General features: G+C 40.7%; 1 gene segment (V, D, J or C); it reads left to right on the plus strand.

Moving 5' to 3' along the window:
* The first annotated feature begins 403 nt into the window (after positions 1-403).
* On the plus strand, positions 404-1,088 carry LOC118369109 (T cell receptor beta variable 14-like). The segment is given in 2 exon segments: positions 404-550; positions 713-1,088. Coding segments are annotated over 2 exon segments (375 nt in total).
* The last annotated feature ends 11,024 nt before the right edge of the window (positions 1,089-12,112 follow it).

Genomic DNA, 12,112 nt, shown 5'->3' on the forward strand with positions numbered 1-12,112 from the left:
ACATCAGAAAACAGACTATAGAGTGATGTTGTGGTACCAGAAACCACGAGGAGAAACAGCACTGAAACTCATTGGAAATCTGTATCATAAGAATCCAACCATTGAGAGTTCATATGAGAAGCATTTTAATATGAGTGGGGATTTGGGTGGAGGTGGCCCAAAGAATGCCTCTCTGAACATGTTCAACTTGAGACGACCCCAACACAGTGCTGTGTATTTCTGTGCTGCTAGTAAGGCACAGTGTTGCAGATTCCCCTGCCTACGCTACAAAAACCTTCTCTCATTTACCGTCTCACTAGATTATACTGAAGCATCACCTCCCTCACACCTGCACTGAGGTCTGGATTTGATTCAGTGCCAATATAATAAAACAGTACAGTTGTCTGATACCACGCCGCATTCTGTCATTACATCACTGATGAGGTCACTTCCTGTTCCTCCTCTCCAGTCAGTTCAGATGAGATGAGATGTCAGTTGGTTGTCAATGATCACTAAGTCAACATGATCACAACTCTTATCATTATCACTGTCCCACTATTCTGGATTACAGGTAATTTAAACTTCAGATATTTAGTAGTTCCCTACATTACCTATTAAACATGAAAATGTAACAATTTGCCTAAATGTGTACAAATAATTACTAATTATATGTTTTATTCAAACTTAAGAAATGGTGGTACAATCCTTTGTTATGTCCTCTGTCTCCGCCCAGGTGTCTCTCTCAGTAAATCAGCGTACCAGTCTCCCTCTACGTCTCTGGTGATGCCTAATGCCTCTGTCACACTCAACTGCAGTCATAAAATCCCCAGCTATGACACAGTCCTCTGGTACAAGCGTTCTGTGGAAGACACGGCTCTAAACCTCATAGCTTATATATACTATAAAACCCCAACAGTTGAACCCTCATATAAAGGTCACTTTGATGTGAGAGGAGATGGAGAGAACGATGCTTTCCTTCATATCCTCAAACCGAGACAAGCTGAAGACAGTGGGGAGTATTTCTGTGCTGCCAGTCTACACAGTGGTACAGAGACCTAGTCCACTCTACAAAAACCTCCATCTGACACTACATCAAAACACCTGCATTAAACCACATGAAGGAGCAGACTTCTGTTCAGATACTATCAACACCTGCATTAAACCACATGAACTAACAGACGTCTGTTCAGAGAGAGAGAGTGGGGGAGAGGAGACAGAATGAGAGAGAGAGCGAGAGAGAAAGAGACAGAGATTGGGGGGGAGCAAAAAAGAAAGAGAGATTAGAGAGAGACAAAGAGAGTGAGATCAGAGCATATGCATGGAGAAAGAGACAGAGAGAATCTAGTTTCAAGGACCAAATTAAATTGAGAGGAAAGGCAGAACAGTATTGTGATTTGAGGGTTTCCAACCTGACACAAGAGGACAGTGCAGTGTATTTCTGTGCTGCCAGAGAGCACAGTGGGGCAGATCCTGACTCAGCCCTACAAAAACCACATCTCAAATACAGTCACACCTCCACTACAGTGTTCTGAACCATATAAACATCCTCAATACTAAACATCCTCACTACTAAACATCCTCAATACTAAACATCCTCAATACTAAACATCCTCAATGCTAAACATCCTCATTACTAAACATCCTCAACACTAAACATCCTCAACACTAAACATCCTCACTACTAAACATCCTCAATACTAAACATCCTCAATACTAAACATCCTCAATACTAAACATCCTCCATAATAAACATCCTCAATACTAAACATCCTCAATACTAAACATCCTCAATACTAAACATCCTCATTACTAAACATCCTCCATACTAAACATCCTCAATACTAAACATCCTCAATACTAAACATCCTCAATACTAAACATCCTCATTACTAAACATCCTCAATACTAAACATCCTCAATACTAAACATCCTCAATACTAAACATCCTCAATATTAAACGTCCTCATTACTAAACATCCTCAACACTAAACATCCTCAATACTAAACATCCTCAATACTAAACATCCTCAATACTAAACATCCTCCATACTAAACATCCTCAATACTAAACATCCTCAATACTAAACATCCTCATTACTAAACATCCTCAATACTAAACATCCTCAATACTAAACATCCTCAATACTAAACATCCTCAATATTAAACGTCCTCATTACTAAACATCCTCAACACTAAACATCCTCAATACTAAACATCCTCAACACTAAACATCCTCAATACTAAACATCCTCACTACTAAACATCCTCAACACTAAACATCCTCACTACTAAACATCCTCAATACTAAACATCCTCAATACTAAACATCCTCCATAATAAACATCCTCAATACTAAACATCCTCAATACTAAACATCCTCAATACTAAACATCCTCATTACTAAACATCCTCAATACTAAACATCCTCAATACTAAACATCCTCAATACTAAACATCCTCAATACTAAACATCCTCATTACTAAACATCCTCAATACTAAACATCCTCAATACTAAACATCCTCATTACTAAACATCCTCAATACTAAACATCCTCAATACTAAACATCCTCAATTCTCAACATCCTCAATACTAAACCTCCTCAATACTAAACATCCTCAATACTAAACATCCTCATTACTAAACATCCTCAATACTAAACATCCTCAATACCAAACATCCTCAATACTAAACATCCTCAACACTAAATATCCTTAATACTCAACATCCACAACATCCACAACAATTTAGAGTTTTATTTTCTTCAAAATAAAGAGGCCTTTTATTTTGCAAATTCTGTTTTGTTTTATGTTATTGTTCCAATACCTTCCAGCTGATCCAGCAGAGAGCAGTAATGTTCCACTGTACTGTAAGCCGATAGGTCAGCTATAAGCTCCTCCCACCGCAGAACACTCAGAATGTGTTCTATTGTTCTACATTCTACTCATAGAGATGGAGGTCTCACAGATCCTGCTGCCCTATCATTTAAAACATGTGGCAACCTACTTGTTTCTTTTAATAGCTTTCAAATGTGTTTCCTGTCAACATACCTAGTAAAATGATTGTTCATAAACAGTATCGGGCATGACAGGCCCCATAATATTATCATTCCTGGATTTGGATTTGTTTTAGATTTTTTACTCTCAATATTATGATAGTTGATGATAGTTGATGTTCTCAGTCTGTCTCTGGTTCAATCTCATCAGAAGACCTTTCGAGCCCCACAGTGGAGGTGTCATAATTGAGGTTCTCAGTCTGTCATTGGTTCAATCACATCAGAAGACCTTTCATGCTCCACAGTGGAGGTGTCATAATTGATGTTCTCAGTCTGTCATTGGTTCAATCTCATCAGAAGACCTATAGAGCCCCACAGTGGAGGTGTCATAAGTGAGGTTCTCAGTCTGTCATTGGTTCAATCACATCAGATGACCATTATTAAGGTCTCGATTATTTTGTGAAACTCTCCTTTAATTGTGCATCGGTCGGTCAAGAGATGTTTCCTCTGTTAGGCCTACTGCTGTAGCATATGTCATGGCAGAGATTGTAAAGCAGAGCTGCCCAACCCTCTTCCTGGAGATCTACCGTCCTGTGGGTTTTCAGTCCAACCCTAATTTAACATATCTGATTCTTCTTATTAGCTGGTTCAAGTCATTAACAGTCTGATGGCCTTGAGATAGAAGCTGTTTTTCAGTCTCTCAGTCCCAGCTTTGATGCACCTGTACTGACCTCGCCTTCTGGATGGTAGCAAAGTGAACAGGCAGTGGCTCAGGTGGTTATTGTCCTTGTTGAACTTTTTGGCCTTCCTGTGACATCAGGTGCTGTAGGTGTCTTGGAGGGCAGGTAGTTCGCCACCAGTGATACGTTGTGCAGACCGCACCACCCTCTGGAGAGCCTTGCGGTTGAGGGCTTTGCAGTTACTGTAACAGATACAGCCCGACAGGATGCTCTCAGTTGTGCATCTGTAAAAGTTTGTCAGGGTTTTAGGTGACAAGCCAAAGTTCTTCAGCCTCCTGAGGATGAAGAGGCGCTGTTGCACCTTCTTTACCACACTGTCTGTGTGGGTGGTCCATTTCAGTTTGTCTGTGATGTGTATGCCGAAGAACTTAAAACTTTCCACCTTCTCCACTACTGTCCCGTCGATGTGGATAGGGGGGTGCTCCCTCTGCTTTTTCCTGAAGTCCAGTATCATCTCCTTTGTTTTGTTGACGATGAGTGAGAGGTTGTTTTCCTGACACCACACCTCCTCTCTGTAGGCCGTCTCGTCGTTGTTGGTAATCAAGCCCACTACTGTTGTGTCGCCTGTAAACTTGATGATTGAGTTGGAGGCTGGCATGGCCACACATTACATGGATGAACAGGGAGTACAGGAGGGGGCTGAGCATGCACCCTTGTGGGGTCCCAGTGTTGAGGGTCAGTGACATGGAGATGTTGTTTCCTACCTTCACCACCTGGGGGCAGCCCATCAGAATGTCCAGGACCCAATTTCACAGGGCAGGGTTGAGACCCAGTGCCTCCAGCTTAATGATGAGCTTGGAGGGGTGCTATGGTGTTGAATGCTGAGCTGTAGACAATGAACAGCATTCTTACACAGGTATTCCTCTTGTCCAGATTGGATAGGGCAGTATGAAATGTGATGGCGATTGCATCGTCTGTGGACCTATTGGGGCGGTATGCAAACTGAAGTAGTTGTAGGGTGGCAGGTAAGGTGGAGGTAAAATTATTCTTGTCTAGTCTCTCAAAGCACCTCATGATGACAGAAGTAAGTGCTGCGGTGCGGTAGTCATTTAGTTCAGTTATCTTTACCTTCTTGGGTACAGGATCAATGGTGGCCATATAGAAGCATGGTGGCCATCTCGAAGATGAAGTTATCTAAAATAAGTCAATTAAAGGAGTCTTTGGGAGAATGCGAATGCATATTTATTAAATATCTGGGATTAAATTACGGATTTCTTACACTGAAAAATGTACGACATTTGCGACAGAGGGGAAAAAGTAATACAATAATGTTATCGGGTAAATTGTATCTTTGGGTAGCATGTTCATTTAAGTAAACATATACATTGACGTTTGTTTAAAACTTATGATTAATGATTTTAGTTAAAGGGGAATCATCATTAGGTTTAGTTTATAGTTCACTTTTGAGTTTCTGAATCGGAATTAGCATAGTGAATGCTAGTTAGGAGTGTTGTGTTCTTCTGGGAATATTGATGTTTAGGTGTCTCAATTTTAGATGTTTCCTGGGATTATAATCTTGGGGAGAATGAGGCCATAAACGACCAAAATAAAACAGGTCTGCAAGTATATACAAATAAAACCATTGTTAGGACTATTTGTTTTAGTGCAAAGGTATTTTAAAGAGGCACGCTCACATATGGAACTTTATGAGTTTTTAGTTTATGAGTTTTAATTATACAAGTGAATTTTTTATTTTATGACCTATTGATCTTATCGTGACTGTCTTCTGAGGTCTGATCAGCCTCAGGGGAGAGTCATTTGTATAATGAATGTGGTCATATTGAGTTACTAGTTTTAAGGTAAATTCATTATAATGGAGTTTTGGTTGGGGGGTTAGAATTATTGTTTGAACCGCAAATGAGAAAGTGGTTCAGGATTCTGTTTTACAACATTAGCTGTGAAGTTTTTGAATGGGCTATTAATGATTTGGTATTGTAACAGAGAAAAAGTCATATTTATCATTGAGAATAAATAGGGGAAGATAAGATAGATTAAGCCAATAGGGCAGGGAATTACATAGACAAATAAGTTACAGTTTTTAGGGGTGATAAATTACTGAAGATAAGGTATTCCACACTTTGCAACACATATTAAATCCATGTTATTGTCAGATAGAATACTGAGGGTCCCCGAATGAGAGGGCTTGTTAGTGTAGGAAGGATTTTAATATGGTTAGCATTTATTAGACTTTGTTTGATTATTATACGTTTTTAAATAGTATTACATTTAACAGGAATATAGGACATCTGTGATGATTTAGGATTATTGTTAGGATTAAGATAGATTGATTAAGGAAATGTAAGGACTTTAGAGAAAAGCCGCTCATAGACATGTTTTTTCTAAAATCAGTGATTGTAGATAAAGTCAAACAGTTAGAAGCTTAGTGGAATTTGAGAGATATGAGAGAAAAGGGTTAACGGAATATATATATTTAAGAAAATATATAAGTAGCACAGATAAGTTTTTAAAGTAGATAAGAAACTTGACAGAGTATTGTTACAGGATTGACATGAATGGACGCCCAAGGGAGAATTGGACATATGGAACATTTAAAAGGGGCTCCTACATGATGATGTTAGACATTAGGATAATATATAATTTACTAAATCTTACCTAAGTCATTGTTTAAAAGTAGGCAAGGTTGTTACCTGGGCAGAGCCAGGTAACAAAGGGGGGATGGGTAAATTGTGTTTTAGGATAGGATGTGACCTACGGGATAATTAACTAATAGAAAAAAATAAACAGAACAAATGAGAAACTGTTTGTTAACCAAACCTGTATGTCCAAGATTTTATGCACTACAGGTGAAGTCACTCAATCCAGTCCCAGAGGCTTGTTGGGGGGACCATACCAAGGACTCCTGGTGACAGCTAGCTGAAAGAGCTACCCGGATTCATATCGCGGGAGGGTAAGACACCACAACACTGTCGAACAATAACAGAGTTCGAGAGGAGAACTGGAATTAACAGAATTCTGGGGGCCATCTCTCGAATGAAAAATACCTTACCTTTCCTTTCCTCACTGTTGTTGTTCATAGAAGTGAAGATGTGTCTGGCTCTTGCTAAGTGATGTGTTCTAGGGGAGAGGGTGGGGCTTCACATGGAAGCTGTTCGTCTGAGCTGTCTTATCGTGGGTGACATATTCCTGATAAAGCACGTCCTACTCGAGTATGCGGAGAGTGGTAATTTGACCCATGGTTTAGACGATGAGGATTTTGTTCCAAAATAAAAGAGATATCGGTGCAGGTTCCCATATTGATCGTGGACACAGGTCATAGCTCATTGGGAGAGAGGGCTATATGAATCCACTCACCCAGTATGGAAGAAGGTAGAGTAGAGTGGCATAAAGATACGCTTAACCCTTTAAATAGAAATGAAGGAGGATCAAGGGTTGTGGTATGGAGATGACCAGGTCTTGGTCGACACCCTAGTACGGTGTCGACCAAATGGTTTGATGAAGAATGCTTGAACTTAAAAAAATAAATTTAAAAAAAATATCCAACAAAAAAATATAGAGACCCAGAAAACCTGAGATTTCACTATTGTGAATCATTAAAACATTACAGAAATACTGTAACGACTTCCGCCGAAGTAGGTTCCTCTCCTTGTTCGGGTGGCAGTCGGAGACGCAGGTTTCCTAGCCATCATCGATCCATTTTTAATTTTCCATTTGTTTCGTCGTCTACATGTTGTGTATTTAACCCTCTGCCCCCCCATGTCCTTGTCCGGAATTGTTTATTGTAAGTGCTTGTGCACGCTATGCTGGTGTGCGTCGGGTTTTGTATCCATTGTATTGATTGTTCTGTTTACGGTGATTTTTTTGTTATTAAACTGCTTTTGCTCTCCTGCGCCTGACTTCTCTGCCGCCAGTACGCACCCCTTACAAACACACTATGGTAAAAAAAGGAACAGCACGTCAGAAATCAGCTTGGAAAACATTAAACTTGGAAAACACTAAACAAACAACAACACGAAGAGTTATCTATTCAAAATAGAGATGTATGGATAAAACACTTCTCCAATCTTATTGGCTCTTTAACAAAGAACTAACAGCAAAAACATACATGATCAAATACAAATCTTAGAATCAACTATTAAAGACTACCAGAACCCATTGGATTCTCCAATTACATTGAATGAACTGCTGGACAAAATACAAACCCTCCAACATAAAAAGGACTGTGGTGTTGATGGTATCTTCAATGAAATGATAAAATATACAGACCCCAAATTCAAATTGGCTGTACTTAACCTTTCTAGGACACACTTAACCTTTCAACCCCTCCCAACATTCCGCTGAAAAGGCAGCGCACGAAATTCAAAAATATTTTTTAGAAATATTTGACTTTTTTTATTTGACTTTCACACATTAACAAGTCCAATACAGCAAATGAAAGATAAAGATCTTGTTAATCTACCCATCGTGTCCGATTTTTAAAATGTTTTACAGCGAAAACACAACATATATTTATGTTAGATCACCACCAAAAAACACACAGCCATTTAGCCAAAGATAGGAGTCACAAAAGCAGAAATAGAGATAAAATTAATCACTAACCTTTGATAATCTTCATCAGATGACACTCATAGGACCTCATGTTACACAATAGATTTATGTTTTGTTTGGTAATGTGCATATTTATATCCACAAATCTCGGTTTACATTGGCGCCATGTTCAGAAATGCCTCCAAAATATCCAGAGTAATTACAGAGAGCTACGTCGAATAACAGAAATACTCATCATAAACTTTGATGAAAGATACATGTTTTACATATAATTAAAGATACACTGGCTCTTAATGCAACAGCCGTGTCAGATTTCTTTTAAACCCTAGTAAAAAGCAATAATCTGAGACGGCGCTCAAATATAAATAACATTTCTCCGCCATGTTGGAGTCAACAGAAATACGAAATTACATCATAAATAATCCCCTACCTTTGATTATCTTCATCAGAATACAATGCCAGGAATCCTATTTCCACAATAAATCGTTATTTTTGTTCGATAATGTGCATTGCTTATGTCAAATTAGCAACTTTAGCTAGCATGTGTAGTACATGTGTCCAAACACTGGCGCAAGTGAAGGCAAACGTCGGACGAAAACTTCAAAAAAGTTATATATAAGGTGTATGCACCAATCTGTAAGTCGCTCTGGATAAGAGCGTCTGCTAAATGACTTAAATGTAATGTAAATGTTATATTACATGTCGAATAAACTGGTCAAACTTAGTAGAGAATCAATCTTCAGGATGTTTTTATCATATATATCCAATAACGTTCAAACCGGAGCATTTCTTCATGTCTGTACAAGTAAAGGCACACATTGCCATTCCATGATTAGCGCGCGTGACTAGGAACTGGCAATCTGCCAGACCAATGACTCAAATAGCTCCCATCTGGCCCCACATCACACTAGAGGCTTCATTCCACGTTCTACTGACTGTTGACATCTAGTGGAAGGGGTATGAATTGCAAACAGATCCATAAATTACAGGGAATTGAATAGGCGATGACTTTCACATCGACCCTTTTCAGAATTCTCACTTCCTGTTTGGAAGTTTGCCTGCCGTATGAGTTCTGTTTTTCTCACATGCATAATTCAAACAGTTTTAGAAACTTCAGAGTCTTTTCTATCCAAGAGTAATAATAATATGCATATATTATCATCTGGGACAGAGTAGGAGGCTGTTTAATTTGGGCACCAATTCATCCAAAAGTGAAAATGCTGCCCCCTATCCCTAAAAAGTTAAACTTAGCATTGATGTCTTCCCCAATATTTGAAACCAAGGACTTATCACCCATATCCATATGGGTTGAGATAAATTTGACCGTGATAACTACCATGGGATTATGCGTCAACAGCAACCTTGGGAAAAAACCTCTGCATTATCATTAACAGCAGACTTGTACATTTCCTCAGTGAAAACAATTTACTGAGCAAATGTCAAATTGGCTTTTTTCCAAATTCCCATACGACAGACCACGTATTCACCCTGCACACCCTAATTGACAAACAAACAAACCAAAACATTTACATTTACATTACATTTACATTTAAGTCATTTAGCAGACGCTCTTATCCAGAGCGACTTACAAATTGGTGCATACACCTTATGACAACCAGTGGAACAGCCACTTGCATCTAAATCTTGTTGGGGGGGTGAGAAGGGGGGTGAGAAGGATTACTTACCCTTACTTACCCTATCCTAGGTATTCCTTGAAGAGGTGGGGTTTCAGGTGTCTCCGGAAGGTGGTGATTGACTCCGCTGTCCTGGCGTCGTGAGGGAGTTTGTTCCACCATTGGGGGCCAGAGCAGCGAACAGTTTTGACTGGGCTGAGCGGGAACTGTACTTCCTCAGTGGTAGGGAGGCGAGCAGGCCAGAGGTGGATGAACGCAGTGCCCTTGTTTGGGTGTAGGGCCTGATCAGAGCCTGGAGGTACTGAGGTGCCGTTCCCCTCACAGCTCCGTAGGCGAGCACCATGGTCTTGTAGCGGATGCGAGCTTCAACTGGAAGCCAGTGGAGAGAGCGGAGGAGCGGGGTGACGTGAGAGAACTTGGGAAGGTTGAACACCAGACGGGCTGCGGCGTTCTGGATGAGTTGTAGGGGTTTAATGGCACAGGCAGGGAGCCCAGCCAACAGCGAGTTGCAGTAATCAAGACGGGAGATGACAAGTGCCTGGATTAGGACCTGCGCCGCTTCCTGTGTGAGGCAGGGTCGTACTCTGCGGATGTTGTAGAGCATGAACCTACAGGAACGGGACACCGCCTTGATGTTAGTTGAGAACGTCAGGGTGTTGTCCAGGATCACGCCAAGGTTCTTAGCGCTCTGGGAGGAGGACACAATGGAGTTGTCAACCGTGATGGCGAGATCATGGAACGGGCAGTCCTTCCCCGGGAGGAAGAGGAGCTCCGTCTTGCTGAGGTTCAGCTTGAGGTGGTGATCCGTCATCCACACTGATATGTCTGCCAGACATGCAGAGATGCGATTCGTCACCTGGTCATCAGAAGGGGGAAAGGAGAAGATTAATTGTGTGTCGTCTGCATAGCAATGATAGGAGAGACCATGTGAGGTTATGACAGAGCCAAGTGACTTGGTGTATAGCGAGAATAAGAGAGGGCCTAGAACAGAGCCCTGGGGGACACCAGTGGTGCGAGCGCGTGGTGAGGAGACAGATTCTCGCCACGCCACCTGGTAGGAGCGACCTGTCAGGTAGGACGCAATCCAAAAAAAAAACAAAGGCAAAGTCTTCTCATGCTTTGTTGATTTCAATAAAGCTTTTGACTCAATTTGGCATGAGAGTCTGCTATACAAATTGATGGAAGTGGTATTGAGGGAAAGCATACGACATTATAAAATCTATGTACACAAACAACAAGTGTGTGCGGTTAAAATATGTTTACATGGCCGTGGGGTGAGACAGGGATGCAGCTTAAGCCCCACCCTCTTCAACATATATATCAACAAATTGGCGTGGGCACTAGAACAGTCTGCAGCACCTGGCCTCACCCTACTAGAATCTGAAGTCAAACGTCTACTGTTTGCTGATGATCTGGTGCTTCTGTCACCAGCCAACGAGGGCCTACAGCAGCACCTAGATATTCTGCACAGATTCTGCCAGACCTGGGCCCTGACAGTAAATCTCAGTAAAACAAAAATAATGGTGTTCCAAAAAAGGTCCAGTTGCCAAGACCACAAATACAAATTCCATCGAGACACCATTGCCCTAGAGCACACAAAAAAACTATACATACCACAGCCTAAACATCAGCACCACAGGTAACTTCCACAGAGCTGTGAACAATCTGAGAGACAAGGCACGAAGGGCCTTCTACGCCATCAAAAGGAACATAAAATTCGACATACCAATTAGGATCTGGTTAAAAAATACTTGAATCAGTTATCGAACCCATTGCCCTTTATGGTTGTGAGGTCTGGGGTCCGCTCACCAACCAAGAATTCACAAACTGGGACAAACACCAAATTGAGACTCTGCTTGCAGAATTCTGAAAAAATATCCTCTGTGTACAACGTTAAAAAAAACAAATAATGCATGCAGAGCAGAATTAGGCCGATACCCACTAATTATCAAACTCTAGAAAAGAGATGTTAAATTCTACAACCACCTAAAAGGAAGCGATTCCCAAACCTTCCATGACAAAACCATCACCTACAGAGAGATTAACCTGGAGAAGAGGCCCCTAAGCAAGCTGGTCCTAGGGCTCTGTTCACAAACACAAACACACCCCACAGATCCCCAGGACAGCAACACAATTAGACCCAACCAAATTATGAGAAAACTAAAATATGATTACTTGATACATTGGAAAGAATCAACAAAAGAACAGAGCAAACAAAATGCTTTTTGGCCATAAACAGAGAGTAAACATTGGCAGA

The sequence above is a fragment of the Oncorhynchus keta genome, chromosome 35 (assembly GCF_023373465.1).
Source record: "Oncorhynchus keta strain PuntledgeMale-10-30-2019 chromosome 35, Oket_V2, whole genome shotgun sequence".
NCBI lineage: Eukaryota > Metazoa > Chordata > Actinopteri > Salmoniformes > Salmonidae > Oncorhynchus > Oncorhynchus keta.